Source organism: Gordionus sp. m RMFG-2023, chromosome 1, assembly GCF_954871325.1.
Source record: "Gordionus sp. m RMFG-2023 chromosome 1, tfGorSpeb1-WG-v2, whole genome shotgun sequence".
In the NCBI taxonomy this organism is placed as follows: Eukaryota; Metazoa; Nematomorpha; class Gordioida; order Chordodea; family Parachordodidae; genus Gordionus; species Gordionus sp. m RMFG-2023.
In genome coordinates this window covers 5,356,090-5,375,596 of record NC_088775.1, presented here as the reverse complement: position 1 = coordinate 5,375,596, position 19,507 = coordinate 5,356,090, and the positions used below count along the sequence as shown (strand labels likewise).

General features: G+C 27.9%; 1 protein-coding gene across 4 annotated transcripts; it reads right to left on the bottom strand.

Annotated features, from left to right (window-relative positions):
* Window positions 1-2,741: 2,741 nt before the first annotated feature.
* On the bottom strand, window positions 2,742-17,794 carry LOC135922819 (uncharacterized). Of its 4 annotated transcripts, XM_065457303.1 has the most exons (25): window positions 17,701-17,794; window positions 17,548-17,657; window positions 17,385-17,508; window positions 17,269-17,345; window positions 17,098-17,228; window positions 16,988-17,055; window positions 16,878-16,941; window positions 13,749-13,921; window positions 13,590-13,659; window positions 13,184-13,328; window positions 12,721-12,779; window positions 11,662-12,051; window positions 10,666-10,983; window positions 9,313-9,492; window positions 9,065-9,195; window positions 8,608-8,902; window positions 7,885-8,108; window positions 6,848-7,347; window positions 6,486-6,635; window positions 5,927-6,006; window positions 5,018-5,319; window positions 4,548-4,807; window positions 3,796-4,055; window positions 2,884-2,971; window positions 2,742-2,758 (listed from the first exon to the last, which is right to left on the bottom strand). In XM_065457303.1, exons 1-24 carry the CDS (start codon window positions 17,754-17,756, stop codon window positions 2,885-2,887), a joined length of 4,254 nt encoding a protein of 1,417 aa, XP_065313375.1. In that variant the 5' UTR covers window positions 17,757-17,794; the 3' UTR covers window positions 2,742-2,758; window position 2,884. The 4 variants fall into 4 exon arrangements, with proteins under 4 accessions (XP_065313375.1, XP_065313373.1, XP_065313376.1 ...); XM_065457301.1 differs by lacking the exon at window positions 2,742-2,758 and having other exon boundaries at window positions 2,760-2,971; XM_065457304.1 differs by lacking the exons at window positions 2,742-2,758; window positions 2,884-2,971; window positions 3,796-4,055 and having other exon boundaries at window positions 4,653-4,807; window positions 5,032-5,319.
* Window positions 17,795-19,507: the final 1,713 nt, after the last annotated feature.

Here is a 19,507-nt window from a genome sequence, read left to right as displayed (position 1 = left end):
ATGTGAAATTATCTCATTTATTAAAAATAGGAGTTCGGTTTTCCAGTGCATAAGGATATAGAATTTGATCAATTGATAAGTTAAAACAATTTTGTTTGTAAGAAAGGTTAAAAGTTAAATAATATATATAAAATTTTTATTCATTTAGGATAAATTTGAATTAAATGTATGATACATTAAATCTTAGAATATAAAATAAGCATCTCAGCAAACGGTCACGTTATTTCTTTTTCAAGAAATGTTACCAAAATATAATTGAGCAGTGACGAAGGGTCAATAGAAGCAAGGGAAGCATTGCTTCCCTTGAAATTTTTCTTACAAAATTTTTAAATAAACTTTATATAATCTTTGTAATATGCTAAATAAACTAAACTGACTTTGTTAAAAAAATTAATATAATTTTTATAACTTTAAAATGATTAATATAATTTTTATAACGTTAAAAAGTTTAATATAATTTTTATAACGTTAAAAAGATTAATATAATTTTTATAACGTTAAAAAAATAATATTATTTTTAGTATATTAAGAAATACTATTATTTTTATACGTTAAAAAAGTTACTATTATTTTTATACGTTAAAAAATTTACTATCATTTTTACTATGAAAATATACATGAGGGAAGCAAATTTAATATTGCTTATTTATTTTAATAAATAAAGAGAAAATCTTGACATGGTATTGTGTAATTTTACCATTAAAAAATAAGCATTGGGGAAGCAAATAAAAAAATGCTTATTTTTTAATAAATAAAAGAGTAAGAATTTATTTTATATATTTTTTCCTTTACTTTTTTAAACTAAAAAATTTTTCGTTTTTTATCTTTAATTAATGTTTAATAATTGTAATTGTATTATTGAAAATTTATTAACATTATCATTTAGCTCAAGAAATTTTGATGCGAAAAAATTGATTATTGAAAAAGGAAAACCAAAACCAATTTTACAAAACTTAAAAAAAGAAATCAAAACTTTTTCTATCGATAAATATGAAAAATATGAATGGATAACTAACTGGATGTGAATTTTCTAATTCTCTATATTGTTGGTCATGCCTATTATTCCCAAAGGAAAAAATGCTTGCAATGATAAAGGATTTTCGGATATGAATATTTTTTCAAAGGCAGTTAAACGGCAAATAATCAACCGCTCATTTGCAGTCGATGATTCAATGAAAAACATTTGGCCAAAATCGTATTGAAAATATAATAGATTCGATGCGCAAAATATCAATCGAAGAGCATAATTCTAAGTCAAATCAAATAGAGAAATATTGATCAACTCTATATGTTTTCTTGGAATTCAGGAGCTCGTATTCAGTGGTGATGATGAATCTTCTAATTCAGTAAATAATATTGTATTAATTTATTTACTCGCGGAAGAAAATTTACTATTGAAACATTATTTAGAAATAGTGCAGTTTTTATTGTACTATCAAGCAATATTCAAAATGATTTGATTAATTCTATTTCATATGTCTTACACCAAAAAATATTAAATTCGTCGAATTGTTAGATATTAGTAAATTTCAAATAATCAATTTCCCAAAATAGTTATTAGATAATTTTAACGACATTTATTCTCAATTTTTCGACTTCAAGCTGGAAACCGAATTAAAGGTAGTGTTTCGGGATGTTGAATATAAAAAGAATGTTAATGAAATACTTGAATTTTAATATGCACCGATTTGATGAAAAGTTTTAAAGAGTTTTTTAAATTATGCAAATTCATCTTAACTTTGGCTTCAACAACAGCTAGTGCAGAACAGAGTTTTTCATCTTTAAAAAGAATCAAATCTTATTGCAGAAACAGGATGAGCCAAAATCGATTATCGAATCTATCTTTAATTTCGATTGAAAAAAAATTATAAAAAAATTTAAAATCTAAACTTTTATAATGCAGTACTTGATCATTTTACTCAAAAACAAAGACGAATACCACTTATTTATAAATCTTAATGTTTTTATGGTTTGAGTTTGACTAAAATAAAAATAATTTTTTTTTTTTGATTGCTTCCCTAGTAGTAAACTTGACACTTCGTCACTGTAATCGAGATTATATAAATTTAATATGGAATTCTGTGCTAACATACCAATCAATTCATACCACCAAAATCAACAAATAACTTTTCTACACCAGCTAAAATAAAAAATGCAAATAATGATCAACATGCCAAGACTTTCAATTTATTCATAATACTAACATCAACATCACCGGGGTACTTATCTAACATAAGCGTTTAAAATTAAAATAACCCTTCTCCATAAAGTAATTAGGTATATGCACTTCTCGGGTAAAGGCTTTTGCTTTGCCCAATTCTTTTTATCTTAGCCAATAGGCGTTTACGAAATGTCCTAGGACTATTGTGAGAACAAATACATGTGGTTTGCCTAAAAAGGTGGAAGGAGTCATCATTTTTCCCCCTATATAAATATAGTTTGATGGAATTTAGGAAAACCTAGCGTAGCTCTGTTGCTTGTCAGCTCTAAAAGGCATAGAGCTGAAATCGCGTAATTTTAACAACTCTGCTGATATCGATAAATTCATAAGTACTGAGCGAAATGAGAAAAATCACGACAGCTATTACGTATTATAAAAAATATTATCGCTGTTATTTTGCATCGCTTGAGCAAATCGCGCTTACTATAAATGCAACGTTGAGGTTTAAAAAAAATTGGGACAAAATATTGGCAAATATCATTGTCAAGTGAGACTAAAAAAATGAATCGAATAAAAAATATTGCCGAAACTTCCGCCCTTTAAAATTTTTTTTCATATAAAAAAAAACATTATATAATAGAAGATATAAAAATTATATTTAATATACAAAATATAACAATCATTTATTTAAAAAATAAATATATTATTTTCCACATAAAAACTTCAAGGAGGATGTTTAATGGGCACTCTGCAAAAGGGACATTCTCTATATTGAATAATGTGAAATTCCCATTCTTCGGAATAAAACATCTTGATATAAATAAATAATAAATATTGAATTATCTAAAAAAAACATGAAAATATTTTGAAAGGAGGGAGATATTGTATGATTAGCTATTTAATATATGATGGATTTGCTTAGTTATTTTTTATAATTTAAAATCTGGGTTTTAATTGAATTGTTTGTCTGATTTTATATTAGATCTAGAGCCGCATTTACAATAAAGGCGTTTTTTTTTCAAGCGTTGCATTATTTAACGCAGCGTTATTACAAAATAAAACCAAAAAATAGGTATGTATCTATAAGCATGTAGCTTTGAAAAACGCATGTTGTGATGCGTTAATAAAATTTGGTAAAAGGAATATTATTTTTCTTAAATATTATATAAAATAATTATCTCTATTTTAGATATAACTATAATTAGTTTTCAAAACTGAATCAGCCGTAATAACTCTGTGTTAAATAGAGCGACGTTTGAAGAAAGCCCGTTAACTATAAATTCAGGCGTAAGAAATTTTTTATAAGGATATTATGACAATAGTTTCAAGTAAAACGAAATTCCCTTGCAAGTAAGCTTCAAAATTTTTAATCTATAAACCCAATAATTATTAATAATTTTCATCTCAGGATTTAAATCATATCCTTTACAAAACTGTGTACGTTAGTGTTGTTAAACAGCTTGAAAACTGCCCGATTAAGAGCTTAGCCAAAATAATATTATGTACAAACAGTCCCTCCAAACTCATTTATGAGCAAAATCTCCATGTTTACATAATAATATTTTGGATAAAGTCTTAATCGGGTTGTTTAACAAAACGGTGTACAGGTTTAGATAAAATATATTATGCGTTACCTTATAGCATCGATTACATTGAGTGATAGATATATCCGGCAAAGCATTTTTAAAGTAATAAAAGTTATCGTGATTTTTAACGCTATTATTATCATTCAAAGTACAATAATCGTTCGCTACCTCAAAAACTTCGCCAGATTTAAGCATTTTGTCAATTTCTTGGAGTTTATAGGCATGTTTGCTATTATTATTACCATCATTATTAGTAATTTTTAAATCGTCTTCATTGATAGCATATATAAGGGCTAATGGCAATATTTCTATAATAACATAAAAGATATACAAATATATTTTTAAAAAATAAAAATTTATAGGTTTCATTTCAATTACGTATTTCTGAGATCACCAATCATACATTTTTTTTCATTGTACTTACAAGTTATAACTCATTAAATACTCTTTAAGACTATATTTTAATTACGTTTATTGATATTTACCCAAAAGCTATCATATTTTAGATTGTCGTAAGTATTTAAAATATAAATCAATATTAAAACTAGCATTGACTATATAATAATGCTTCAAAAATGTTATATTATATAACCCAAATCTATTTTATAGTAGATGAATAATCGGCGCCAATCCGAAATTTAAGAAATAAAATGGGTAAATCCCTTACCAATAACAAAGACAAACTTCCCAATAAAGTAATATTTTAACCCTACCATAGCTGATTCACTTCTAAGTTTGATGGGCAGTTATACATTCTAAATACATGCATATGAAAATTCTAAATCGTAGCCCTTTATTACCAAAACTCAGAAAGGAAAATATAAAGGGGTTTCGACATTGCGAGCATTTGGACTCGAATTGATGCACTTGATCTGTCATATCTATCCAAATATCGGTGTAGTCCTCGCAGGAATAACAAAATATGTTGCGTTTATAATTTGTTTCTATCTTCTCATGGTTGGTGCTTTGAGATATTATGTATTTTAGATTCAACAACAAACGGTTCCTATCGATGGAGGAGATGCCCAGATGGTGATGGTTAATAAATTTTTCTTTCGTGCTTTATAAAATATAATTTTAAAACATCATTTATAACAATATCACTGGATCCTGATACTAAAATTAATTTGAAGGCACACCATAAAAGGATGCTCCCAGATATCTTTTCCTATTCTACGATAGCAACAAAATATAATGCATAAAAGTATTATCACGAAATAAAATAATACGAACACTCGACAATTATAATTATTTTAAAACATAAATTCACCTATCAATACCGACCAGATTAAAATTCATCAAATCAAGAGTAGACTCCATTTGATACTCAATCAACGTATCCTCGTTTGGGGTGAATCGATGGATGCAATCATTTAGGCTTTTCATCAAATTCGGGGATAATATTTTCAATTTTATGGTTAATTCCAGTAATAACCAAGCCACTTTATATACGGAAATTCCTTTAGGTGCTAGAGGATAATCGCGATCTTTGGTTTGATGAGCGAGGCGAGGAAATAAGTACCGACACATATTATATACGTCTTCATTGGTATGCAACGAAAAAGGGTTAACCTAAAAAAAGTTGATTTAAATATTTAAGTAGATTAAGTTAGAACATTTATATCTCTTAATGCATTAGGAGCAAAAAAACAAAAAAAAAATCATACACATTATTACTGATCAGGAGTAATGTTTTGATTTAAAAAAAAAATATCATCTTAAACGAAGCGTAAATTTAAATACAAATATTTAAGCCATTTCTTAAATAGTTCACATACCATTACTCATAAAAGAGATTTTTTAAAAAAATAAAATAATTCTTTTATAACATGATTCAACGGATAAAATGATATAATTTGAGTTGATATTTGACCCATCAAAGAGATTGTGGTTTTAAAGTTATAAGAAAAGTAAAAAAAAAAATTTCCCGTTTTTAAATGACTCCTCAGATTTATAATTGGAAAACCGATTTCCTTCAACGCCAAATAATCGATTTCACGAAACTTTCTTCCGACTTCTTTTAAACATGGTGGCTCTCTCGGTTCCACCTTGCTCGAGAATTTATAGGCATTTTAAAAAAAAGTTAAAGGAAGGAAGCTAAAACAAAGTTAGTCGCGAATTTTCGAAGCAAAAACAACACAAAACAACTAAGGATATTTAATTTTTAATAAAAAATCACCGAAAATTGATAGATTTTATCGTACACGTAATATAACTCGGAATTGCGCAAGCACGTAGCCAGTCTAACGGAAATGGTTGCTGATCAAATATACAAAAAATAATAATTATGTATTCATATTTTTTTTCTTCCAATTTTTGAAATATTTTGTATATCCCCATTTTAATATTACGAATTTATAAAAACAATTTTAAATATTTAAATTTTCTTTCTTCCTTCAATTTAATGTGATATATATATATTTTTAAACTTATGTTGATTATTTTTTAAAATTAAAAAGTATTATTTAATTTTAATCAATATATATATATATATATATATTAGAAAAAAATAAACTAGGTTTAATTTTTTGGAATCGAAATATAATAAGGAATAAATAATTTTAGTGGTAACAATCAGCTGGGGGGGGTTTGTCAAAAGGTTTGCTTAAGCATATCCTCAAATATTTTTTTTTTCTCCATTTGACACAGTTTTTTATATCATGCGTAAACCAAAAAATAAAACCCACAAATATATATGAATAATTATAAAATAGATTTTTTTAAAAATTATATTTTACAATTTTGTTTGATAACACGATTGGCTAGAACGTTATAATAATAGGAAACGTCTCGATAACACTTTTGATTTATAGCGCAATCGATCATATCTCCTAACAGGGATTCTAGGTTAACATTCGTTAGTCCTTCAATATCTTTGGTCTTTAAAACTATAAATAAATTTAAATAAAAGAATATAAACGTAAATGTAAATGATCGTTTACTCCACCGGGAAAGCGGTTTTTAAAAAAAAAATACAATTACGTTAAATTTATTATTAAGAAACTATAGATATATATGTATTAATCTTTGAAAAAAGTTTTTTTTAAATGGTAAAAGTGATTAAATTCAAATATTTTTTGTAAAAAAAATGAAATCATACTATCTTCAATCGGATCAAATAATTCCATCTCGACAAGATTATCGAAGTAAGCAACATAAAGTTTTTGGTCGCCGGGGAATGTATTCCTATATCTGTCGCACAACATTAAGAGGTTTTGGTTCAGTTTTTCTGCGGATAGACTAACGCTGATATCGCAATTACCGGCATTGGTATCCTGATTCTTGCTGCCATTAATTCGGGTGGCGGCAATGCAACCCGACATAGATGTAAAGTACAAACATAAGAGTCTGTTAAAAATTATTTTCCATTTTTCGCGGATCTCCAAATCCCAAATGTTAGCTTCCTTACTGTCGCAAAGGTTCAACAACTGTTCGTAATAATTTTGACATCTCCTAAAATCGTTCGAACCAGGTTGAAACCGGCTGCTGTGGTAGAGGATGTTTCCACTGAGCAAGGCTACGTTTAGTAATTTGCGGGGCTCCTTTTCGCGATCAGTTTCCCGTAATTTAGTAATAAGTAGCGTTCCCAAATCAAGAATTCTTCAAAAAAATATATTAATATACAATAATGGATGCACCAATGTCAATTTTTATTGGCCGATTTTGATACTAGTAATATCAAAAAAATTATATTACCATTTTTCTTTTGTATAAAGAGTTTTGTTGAGAAAAAAACGAAAATAAAAATTTATCCAATATCGCCATTTAATAATTGATGTCGTGGACATTGATCCGATTATCACAGCTGAAAGGATTAAAAATTAGAAAGTATCACGACTTTTCTGATATTCACACCATCCCAACTGTTATTTCTACCAATGGGTCCCTAGGCTCCCCTTATGATATCATTTTAAGATTCTAGGTAAAAATATTTCTCAAATTATTGGTGATCATGGATCCTCTCTTAAAATGTTAAAATCAACTCAAATCGCATAGTGGCCTCGGAGTCAGTGAAAGCCCTTCTTTGCCCCCCCCCCCTCCCCAACTATTTTATTTCTTTTTTTTGTTGAAAACTTATCTTTGTCATTTTTAAATTGTTAAGAAAACTGTTTATTTCGTATTGAGAAAAAATAAAACTTATCATTCAATTTATTTTCGGAGAAATATTCAAAAGCCTCTTGGTATTTGCCTTGATCAATCAAATCCTCCTGGTTCGCTGATGCTTCGCACTTCTTATCATCACTCACGTCAGACTCGATTTTACGAACATCGTGATTCGGACTGATCCGATTGACAGAATCGATTGTGACGAGAGACGGTTGTTTAGAGAGTTTAGTTTGCAAAGGTTTCGAGATATCGGGCTATTTAAGATTCGATTACCGATATAATCGAGGAAATATTAATTTAAAGATTTATAATTTTTTTGGATCAAAGATATCGAGATTTTTTTAAAAAAAACTATATTCGATCTGATTTTAAAACAATCGGTCATAAATCAGGTCCGGTCTATCTATATCGGTCTAAATTGAGCCGCTAACAATTTACTAATTAGCGATATTTAATAAACAAAGTCGCATAATATATCATAATTTTATGATACATAATTCTTTTACATTAAAAAGAAAGCCCTCCCATAAACTAATTTTGTAGATTTTTCTTTCCGTTTCTTTTCTCTCTTCTTCTTTCTTAATGAAGGTGAACACAGTTTAGAATTCAAACCTCTTCAAAAAGCGAAAAAAAAGAGAAATAGTGAGCTGCATTCAGATCAAATTCGGAAATATAATGAAATATCAGCCATTTCTCTTTCTTAACTTACCCTGATATTAAGGAGGTACTTAAAAGCGTATAAATAAATATTACTTTCATTAAACGCGCTTCGAGGTACTCAAGTATACCCTTTGAGCCGCCCTTATCTGCAGAATCCTGACACAGATTATGGCTCAATACATCTTCCAAAAATAGAGACTGGGATATAAAACGATGGGTCTTAGAAAAAGCTAAACATTTTAAGGCAGCCCTTAAATCCGATGCTATAAAGGCGGCACTACCAAGTTTATAAAACATATTTTCTAGTTCCACATTGTCAGGTGTCTTGTTATCTTGCTGACCGAGATCACCGATATTATAACATCCCTCCAGAATTTGTACGCATTCGCTATATTACAAAATAGAGTAGTAGTGTTATTTATATATTTTTTAAAAAAATCTGATTATTTACCGGCTTTTAACGATTTTGTAGAAATAATAAATTGACAAGGAATGTCACGTAAACGTCTATAAAACACGACACCAATCATATATATATACATATATATACCCGTATAATTTTTTGACAGACAAGCGATCTATAACAATTTCTAGCGGTATGATTATTGAAAAGGGTGATTCGGAAGATGTAACAGATAGTAGGTAAATTATGTTCGCGTCAAAAAATAAAATCTTGCAACCCTTTTTAGTGAGTGAAAGATTGTAATAACAAAGGGTGGATAATAGTATTATTCATATATACCAAAAAATATCGTTGTAGGGAATTTGTATATAACATTTTTTTAAAAAAGAACTTACTTTTTGTAAGTCGTCCAATTGATATAAAATTTCGTTGTCGTAACAAACGGTGAGAGATACATGGACGCCGTCTAGCTCGGCGTCCTTCAAATGCGGTTCACGTTCCGCGAGGTAGCAATACATGGTGGGAGCGTGTTGATGCCAACTGAAGCTAGTTATCGATTTCTTACCGAATTTTTCCTGAAATTATAAGTTTCGTTAATTAAATCAAGCATAAAACGCTGAAAGGTCAATAAGTTCTTCAAATTGAAGCGTTTGCGTTTTTGTCGTAAATTTTAAATAACGCGTTTCAAATTCAAATGATAACGTGTAAATTATTAAAAACGCAAAATAGCTTTTGTGTTTTTTAAAAAAAAACATATTAAACAACAAAGCTGTATTTTTTAAAAATAAACACAACGCTAAAAATTTTGTCATATTTGTAAGCAAGTATTTATACGATGTGGGGATTCTTTTTTTTTTTACAAAATGACAACCCACTTGTTAGTATTTTTTTTAAGTAAAAAAGTATAGTTCCGTATTTACTACATCTTTAGCCGTTTAAACCAATTTTTAGCCGGCCAAAAAATCCGCTAAACCAAGTTTTTAGCCAAAATCTGACATTTTAACCTGGAATTTTTTTTCTTAAAAAAAATAGCAGCTCGAATTTGGAAGAAACTAATATAAATTAAGATCCCTTAATGTAAACGGATTTTCTCTGGCTGGCGCCTGAGTCGATTTAGCCATTACCTAATTATAAGCATTAATATCGAGCAAATTTAATTTAGGGTGAACTTATATCATGATAAAATTTGATTTGTAGATTTAGGACAGAAATTTTAGTCAACAAAGCTTAAGCATAACCTAAGCCTATCTTTATTCTCCACTTGTCCTGTTCTTTTTTTTTGCATTTTCCTCGCTATTTGCTCATAGATTTTTAGCCGATTAATATGAATTAAGGAAAAGATAAAAATTTAAACTTAATTCTTCATAAAAATTTTTCCATTAATATTGGTTACATTTTTTTGTAAAAATTCATTAATTTTATTATGAAATGATGTTACTCATACAAGGAAATAAATTACAACTATAAAAACATTAGAAAAGGCTATGTCCTGGTAGACATAATTTGGAATACTTTATTGTTTTTTTAGTATAGGCATAAAAAGGACACCCTATTTTGGTTTGTTTTTAAGGTATTAGGTGGCATCTTTATTTTTCGTATTTTATTCAGGTTTTTTTATATTTTCTTTTGCATTTTTTTGGCTATTTAGTAATAAGTCGATCCTATATTTTGGCGGAAATGAAGATTTAAACGGGATTTTCTTACCTCCGATCTATTTCCCATTAAAAAAAATTAATAAATATTAATACTTCGTAGCATAAGCTGATTCCTTTCCCTTTGTCACGTAAATTGAGATCCAGAGGCAAAATTATCATAGTGCTCTCGTTACCGATCAACCCTTCGACGTTACAATTGGCATTGTTCTTCGAATCGCTACCAACTTGGCGGCGGACATTTAAAATGCAGGCCAATGACATGTTAAACGGGTGGTTTATAAAGAGCGAACCCGTAATACTCGAAAAATCGGACATGTTTTTGTACCGATAAATCTCGACAGGGATTACTATGCTCCTTGCATGCGGGACGCTAATGCTTGACGCGTCATTATCGAAGGACAGCTGATATATCTATTTTATTTTTTTTTAAAAATGTCGGTACTCATTTAATTTAATATAACGTATAAAATAGATCAGAGACTTGAAGCTAGGTCAAAATGTTAGGCTGCTCCCGAAAACGGATCCTACAAAATATTCAAACCCGGCCCGAGATTTTTGTTCCAGAAATTTCTTGGCCAGGTCTGGATTATTAATTTCTAAATTATTTAATGGCATTATTTTGCAAATGATTTCACATGGAAAATATGTAAAGCGAATGAATTAATAACTCATACAATTTACCAACACAACTCTAAAACTAAAGGTGATAAATTCTCAACTCCGAAATGTTAAAAAGTCATTTATAATTATAAAATCTCGTCCCTTTTTAAAGAAATCACGAGTTCTACATGTGATACATTAAAATCGGGCGACTATTTATAAATATGATAAATATTTAAACAAATTAATTTTAAATAATGGTTAATACGACAAATGTATCTTTTTATATGTAAAATCAGCCTGGCCCGTATTTTTAAGATCGTAGCATTATCGGCCCTCGAAACCAGGTCTGGTAGTAAAATAAATAAATTCGATATAATATCGGTTATAGACCAACGTTAACTGATCCGATGGGCTTCCAAAATCGGCAAATGCACATTTTTTAATTTTTTTTAATATATTTTAATCATCATCAAAAAAAGTATATACCCGAATATCCGCGCCTAAAACGTACAAACATCTGTCCGATTGCAACAAAATTGCCGATAAAATGGCGAAATTATATCTATGATATTGCCACTCTGGATTTACGCCGGAATAAGAGGCCCGGTTATTTACGTCAGCGCTACTTACACAAGTCCTCCTCAAAATCAAGCATTTGCTCTTTTCGTCCAACGCGTTTATCAACAAATACGCGTGATTTTTATCTATTATCATCCTTAGATCGCCGCGAATTTTAGGTTTATCCTTAGCGAATGGGGGAGGTATATCGATGGAATCAAACACGTCAACATGGCGCTCCACAATTCTGTAGTGCAAAGATTTGTCGGGAGTCAAGGAGGATTCGTATACGATAAGTTTGTTTCCTCTTGTCAAAACCTTAAAATATTTAAAAAATATCAAATTTTTTTTTGGCGAATGTTTGACAAATAGATAATTTGTAATTTTTACACTTTCAATGCCAATCAAATCTTGAAAAAATTATTCAGGTGCCAATTGTACTCATTCTATGATACAATTTTATATGTATATCAGAGACCTACAGGCCTGGCCTAACCCGAAATACGGGCAGGGCCATATTTTAATTTTTTTAAATATACCTGGGCCGGGCCTAATATATATTTTTAAATCGCTAGCTATAAAAATTAAAAATAATTGTAATATATTTCAAATAAATCTGGGCCGGGCAGTGCAAATGGTACCTCTGCAGATCTCTGATATATATTATATTTTTTTAAATATGATGAATCGTTTTTAAAATATTCGGCCCGGCCCGAAGCTTGCCGTTTTCTGATAACTATAAACTATAAGTAAAAATTATACAATAGGGTTAACTTGTGTTCCCAAAATGGAACAATAATTTTATCAGAAAAAATTTATTTTAAATATTTTTAAATTAGGGGGTTTTGGGGCATAATTACTTTTCTAAGATAATTCCAATTACTAACCAACTTTTCTTCCGAACTCTCAAAAATTTATCAATTTTTTAATAAAAAAAAAAGGATCTTAATAAATAGAAAAATTATAATTGCAATAAAAAATCCTTACCATCAATTTGTTACGATACAAGGCTACGTTGGTTATGACATCTCTGCATTTTATTATTGCTTGTTTTTTAAAAAAAAAATAAAATAGATTGATTACAACAAAGCATGGTAAATGCAATCAGGCGTTAGCGATGCAAAAAGGTTAACTCAATTTATTAACAAAAAAAAATATCGACTAAAATCAGAGATTTCGTTAATTTGATGCCCGCGGCGTTTGACTTGCCATTTCACTGCAATCCATTAATAATTATCTCGATGCTTAATATATATTTCGATGAAAAGGGCCCAATGACGATTACTTTTTTGGACAATAAATATAGGGAAAGGGCCAAAATTGAAAATTATTGAAAAGGTTCTGCGGCTTTGTCAAAATTACATTAATTAACATAGGGCCCTGTAATAAAATACGGCAATAAGCTTCAATATGGATTATATAATATATATATATATATATATAAGGAAACCTTTCTTATGACTCAATAAATCCTGGACAATTATATCGGTAGATATTTGGACGAAGGCGTACACGTTAAAATAGATGGCGTGTATAATCTCGATACCCAAGTTGAGTTTATGCGAACATATTTCGCATAGATTGGTCCCGAATAACTTTAAATAAAAAAAATTAAATTAATCTCCATTTTATAAAAAAAAAGAGAAGTTTTGCCCGTTCGTTTAAAGCGGAACTCTAAGAACATAGGGAATCACAACCGGAAACCATTATTTTCTAGGAGCCGGTCATAACAAAAAATAAAAACGGGAAACCACTTTTAAAAAAAAAAAATATCCAGAACCGGAAATTAGAACTCCTTTTTGTTCATTCGTCCAGGTTTCAAAGCTCCGTAATTTATCAAAAATATATATATTTACCATAAAGTTATCCTGACGAGATTCGGAATGATAAATGGCGCAACAAGTAATATTTCCGGATTTGATATCACTTTAAAAAAATTTTTTTTTTTAAATTTCGAATAAGAAAATATATATATATATATATATATATATGTATTAATTTTATCATTAACATACTCGGCCATGGGGGAAGGTAGAATGGTTGAGTTCGTAATCTCGATTCCATCTCTGTTATATATTTCGAATATACCCATCACGCCACCTACGATAATGTAATCGCAATAGCTTTCCGCTGGTTGCACAGATACCAGCAACGTGGCTTTAAAGCTTAACGTCTTCGATTTATTGGTCTTAAAAATAGTCATAAGTTTAAACGTTGAGAGGATGGCATTACGAGCCAAAGGGGAATGGTTTGTATAAAAAATGAGTACAGGCATAAATAAAGATTTTTTTTTTGGTAAGTAGTCATTATATTTAGGCGTTAAATGTTATTTGATTTTATTAAAATATTTGATAGCGTTGGTAATTTAATCATTATTATATATAAAAATGTTCTGTTTTCTGAGTAACGTCTGTAGCCTAGTCGGTTCGGTACGTGAAACACAATCCGATAGTTCTGGGTTCGAATCCAGCAAGGGTCAAGGGGGTGGGGGGATTATATAGTAGATCGAACTAACATGGGTCTTATTGGACTTTAATAAATTTTGGCAGTTGTTTAAACGTCATATAATCACTACCCGTGTATTTATTTCGATAATAGGAGGAAGCATGTACTAAAAGAAATATTTTAATGCGTTAACTAAAGGAATACTCTCTAAATATACATTGTATGGAGTATATAGATTCTCGATTTCTCATAATAGAGGTATGCAGGAAAAATTAAGCGGCTACCCATTATCAATTTTTTTTTAATCCGTCTAAAGGGTATAAATTAATTGATAAAAATTTCCTCCAATGACAGAAAAGAATCAACTCGTTTCAAGGTAATGCCAACGGGGCATGGCTTTCAGCCAATCACATTCGTTATCATTCTTTTTTTTACGAAAACTGGTCTGTTCGTTGTTAAAGATTAAGGGTAATGTCGAGCTAATATAAAAAAAATGGCGGGTCTATCCCTTTAAAAAAAAGAATGCTGAAAAATCAGGGGCCATTTTGGAACAAAATAAATAGAGGAAATTTCGGTATTGGATAGGCACGAGGATTGATTCGTTAAGCATTGATATTTATCTATGGTTGGATTTCAATCTCTTGCGAAGACTTTCGAGTCTTGTCTTATTCAAGAATGTCGGGAGGAAATATCTCAGGAGAGCCTTCCTTTACACGCGCAACTTAAATCGCGTAAGAAGCGACCTGATACTTATTACGCTCTTTACTTTGTTGGTCCATGCGTCACCCCGCCAATTTCTTAATATCGAAAATCGCGGCTTTCTGTTTATATTTCATTTAACCATCCATCTACTAATTCCCTTGTTTAATGGATTTTTTTTGATACCTAATTTTTAGGCCTCTTCTTTGAGGAAATAGATTCGCCATTTTATGTATATATTAGCTTGGCACTACTTTAACTTTTCAGGAATTGCTATACTTGTTATTCAAATTAAATGTATTTATATGCATTTTTAGATGTAAATAACTTATTTTCTTAAAAAAAAATACTTCTTTCCAGTGTTGTTAAACGGTTCGATTGGAATAGATTTTTAAAAAAGGACAAATTCAATATTTAAGCCAGAAAAATATTGCCTAAACCTCGATCCAAACCTTTATAGCATCTACGCACAAAATCTTCAGGCTTGCGTAATATTTTTTTTTGAATAAAATATTGAGTGAGCCATTTAACACAACACTACTTTTTTTTCGGTGGAAAGAAAATGAACCTGACATTTGTTGTCCATGTCTTTTTATTTATTTTTCCTAATTTAGTTAATATTAAAAAGAAAGGAGAAGATGTCTTTTTTTTTTCTACTTCTTTCACTCACAAATTTTAGAGTGGTTGAGTTTTCGTGATTTATGAAAAGATATTATAGTTGAATTTGTTCATTAGCCCTATGGACCAAATTTCCTCAATTTGAATTCGATTATTGTAAGGTAAAATTGTATGAATTCAGGTGTTCCTGACTTGACTATAATTTTTTGAAATGTAATCATCTTAAATTAAATCAATATTCGCAAAATCCAAAGTAAATTAAAAGACTTTTCCTTTCTTTTTCAAAAACGATGAACCCGACATTTTATTTTCTCATTTTACGACCTGGCCTAAAATTTTTAATTTATTATTTTTTTTTTACATTTTTAGAATAATTTTTATTGTTACAAAAGATTTGTTTTACATTTTTAGAATAATTTTTATTGACAAAAGATTTGTTTCTCATTTATTTAAATTTGCATTTTTTTTAAAGCTAAATAATTTTATTTTTTTCCATATTTTAGCTTTCTCACAATTTAATTTATTTACCCTATACAAACTTAATAGCAGTAAGCTATGGTACCATGCTTATTAAATTGACTTGCCTTTATTACATGACACTTACACTTGTATTGTATACATCCATAACTTAATAATTTTATTTTATGATAAATACTCCTCCGCCACATTTAAAGAGGGATTTCCTATATTTAACCATTCAAATATTGTATTTATTGCAAGCCTTTATATTTATTTTGCTGCCTGCTATGATTGATTCAAATGTTAGTCTTTTACATTTTAGCTTGTATTAATTTTTTTCGATATTTTCTTCATTCACACTAATTAGATGTCTGAAAAAGTAGGCCTGGCTCATACCCTGCCAAAATTAGCTTTGGACTGGGAATGTGTTGTTAAATGGCTTGATTTTTAAAAATGGCTAACCCAATAATTTAGTCAGCCTCAAGATTTTGCTTATAGATGTTAAAACCTTTCTGCTTCTTATAGCTAAATCTACTGTTGAGTAAAAAAATGGAGGCATCTAACAACACTAGCCTGGGCCTTTTTAAAAAAAAAAAATGTTAGCCTAAATTTTAAAATAAAATAATATATATTTTACAATTTTTGCAAGAAACAAGGAACTAATATTTTTCGTTTTTTATAGAAAGAACAAAAATACAATTGCATTCATTGTTAAAATTTAAACTATATTTAAAAAAATAAAGGAAGATTTGAAAAAATAGGCCTGATATATACACAAATACTTATATCATTTGACCAGACCAAAAAAAATTTTTTTTAAATCCGAGCCAGGCCATGCAAATGTTAATATTTTGGTAAAAACATGATCTAATATATTTTGTAGGAAAGGTTGGATTGCATTGATTTATATTTTATAAATATACCTGTTCTCCATTGGCATTGTAAAAGCTTAGCAGACCTTCATCATTTAAGGCAACTAATACATCACTACATATATAACATTTAAATTAATATATTAAAATAATTTATAAACTTTTGAATCCATACTATAGAAATAATAGGATTTTTATGAGTTTTGAAATTTAATATTTTTTCACCATTCTAGAAATTAAATCTTTGTTTATTTGTATAATTATTTAATACTTCATCTCCTATAAATATAGAACCATTACTTAGGCCTAAAACAAAATGATTTCCTTTATTATTCCATTTACAACAGTTTATATTATATAAATAATGCTTTTCTATTGATTTTTTAGAACTAATCCATAGGCCTGTTATCAATAATATTATATTTGATTTAAATTTAAATACCATATTCAGTAGAACTGCAAGCTAATAATATTTGATAATTATTATTGTACGATAAGCAGAGTAGAGGTTCTTGAAATCTAAAAAATGTTTAACCATAAAATACTAATATTAATAACATAAATTTAAGGATTGGTTGAAAATTTTCTGCAGACCATTGTATTACAACCTTGTCTATAGAACCAGAGAAAAAATATTCGAAATTTGATGTGTATATCAAACATTTTATATCATCTTGATGAGCTATTATACATAATAATATAATATTTAATAAAATTAAACCTTCTATCTTTCTTACGAATTGAAATTTTAATAAATGAAAAATCGATATATCATGATTAATTCCCAAAATAAATAATTTTCTTTTTTCGTCTATAGCTAGATCAAATAGGCTATATATATACTTTATCTTAGTTCGGTAGATTTCTAATATACTTAATTTTTTGAGCATTTTTAAATTTTTTATACAAAATTTGTTCACATATGATCATGAAGGATCGTTTCTTGGGCGTAACTCTCGTTGAAGAGAAATGTGAGATAGAGAGACAGGTAAATTGAAAATGAACAGGTAATTTGATCCTAATTTATACTAGTTAATTATTTAAAGAAAACAATCAAAGGTAGTATATTTAAAAAATTATATATTTCAAAATTTTATTTTATAAAACCCATAGGAATTGAAATTTTATTTTTAATTATAATAAAAGAATAATCAGAATACAAATCTTTTTTCATAACTAATTTTGTTTGTATTTTATTTTTGAGATATATCCTTTGTTTAAATTTGTTGCGTTATAATCTAATTCTTTATCTTACTTTTTGTTTTTTGCATTTGAACTTTTTGTAATCTAATTTTTATTATTTTTTATAATCTAATTTTATTTTTTATACGGCGTAACCTTACTTTTTATATTATAAAATTTTTACTTTTTTGTTTTTATATATATTCTAATTTATATTTTAGAAAATGTATATATACCTTAAGAAAAGAAAAAGAAGTTAGTTAATAAAATATATTTTTATTGACTCGCACCTCGCGCCATATCGTTACCACCTTATTCTTTTCAAAATTAAACGTTAAAAAAAAATATATATATGTATAAATATATTATAAAAAGTCCATTATTATAATTTTTTTTATTAGAACGCGTCAATTTATATACAATTATAATAATATTTAGAGGATATTTATAATTAATAATTTAATTTATTATAATCTATATACAAATAGAATGTGATGATTTATGTCTTTTAAAAATTGTTAAGATTTATTTCATCTATAAAAGGATGCATAATTAATAATAAAAATAAATAAATCTACACAAGAAAACCCATAATAAAGAGGAAAATCCGACAGTATATAAAAATGATGTTTAAAAAAACATGGGTAGATAAGTAATAAAATAAAATAAAATTAGCTCAAATAAACAATAAAATATAGAAATGAACAAAAATCAAATCATTGTAAAAAAATCTAACGAAATGGACAAAAATAAAATCAGCGCAAATCAATCAAATATATTAAAATTATTACCTGTAATATGATAAATTTTAAAATAAATAAAAATTTATCGAAAAATTAGAAACAGATTTAATAATTATTTATATATAAAAGAAAATAGAAAAATAAAACGCAAACACGTTTAAAAAATGAGAATCAAGAAAATGAAGTTAAAAAACATATTGGAAACTTAAATATATGAAGTTAAAATAAAATTAATTTAAAATAATAAATGAAATCAAAATTCAAAATATTAATTAAGGAAAACAATTGCATATGGAAAAAAAATAAGATTTCTCAATATGTAGCTACAAAATCAAAAACTAGACTAAATAATATAAATAGAAAGGGTAAAAAATAAATAAATAGTAAGCAAAAAAATGATACAGATTATTTGGATACATTACTCTTATTCGTATCCTAACAAACAGAGATAAAATAAATAAAAAATAATATACTTATACTACATAAAAAATCAAATATGTTGGATATTATTATTTTTAACATGCTGACCTACAATTAGCAATAAAATATTTTTTAAAAAATACATCGAAGCAGTGCAATAGCCAGGGGGGGGGGGGGGTAAAAATGCAGATTATAGGTCCAAAAATTATTTTATATTCAATTAAATACCTCAACAAATATTACCTTAAATATAAAGTTTTAAACATTAATTTTTCTGGTTTGAAAGAATATTATATTACTATAGAATATATATCAATTATTCAGTATAAAATTAAC

What these genes read in the sequence shown, in the direction of transcription:
- LOC135922819 (XM_065457303.1), bottom strand. Translation starts at nt 17,756, where the DNA reads ATGATCATATGTGAACAAATTTTGTATAAAAAATTTAAAAATGCTCAA. An exon ending in ATTCGTAAGAAAGATAGAAG is followed by an intron (nt 17,509 to 17,547) that starts GTTTAATTTTAT and finishes TATGTATAATAG; the next exon opens with CTCATCAAGATGATATAAAA. An exon ending in TTGCAGTTCTACTGAATATG is followed by an intron (nt 17,229 to 17,268) that starts GTATTTAAATTT and finishes TATTGATAACAG; the next exon opens with GCCTATGGATTAGTTCTAAA.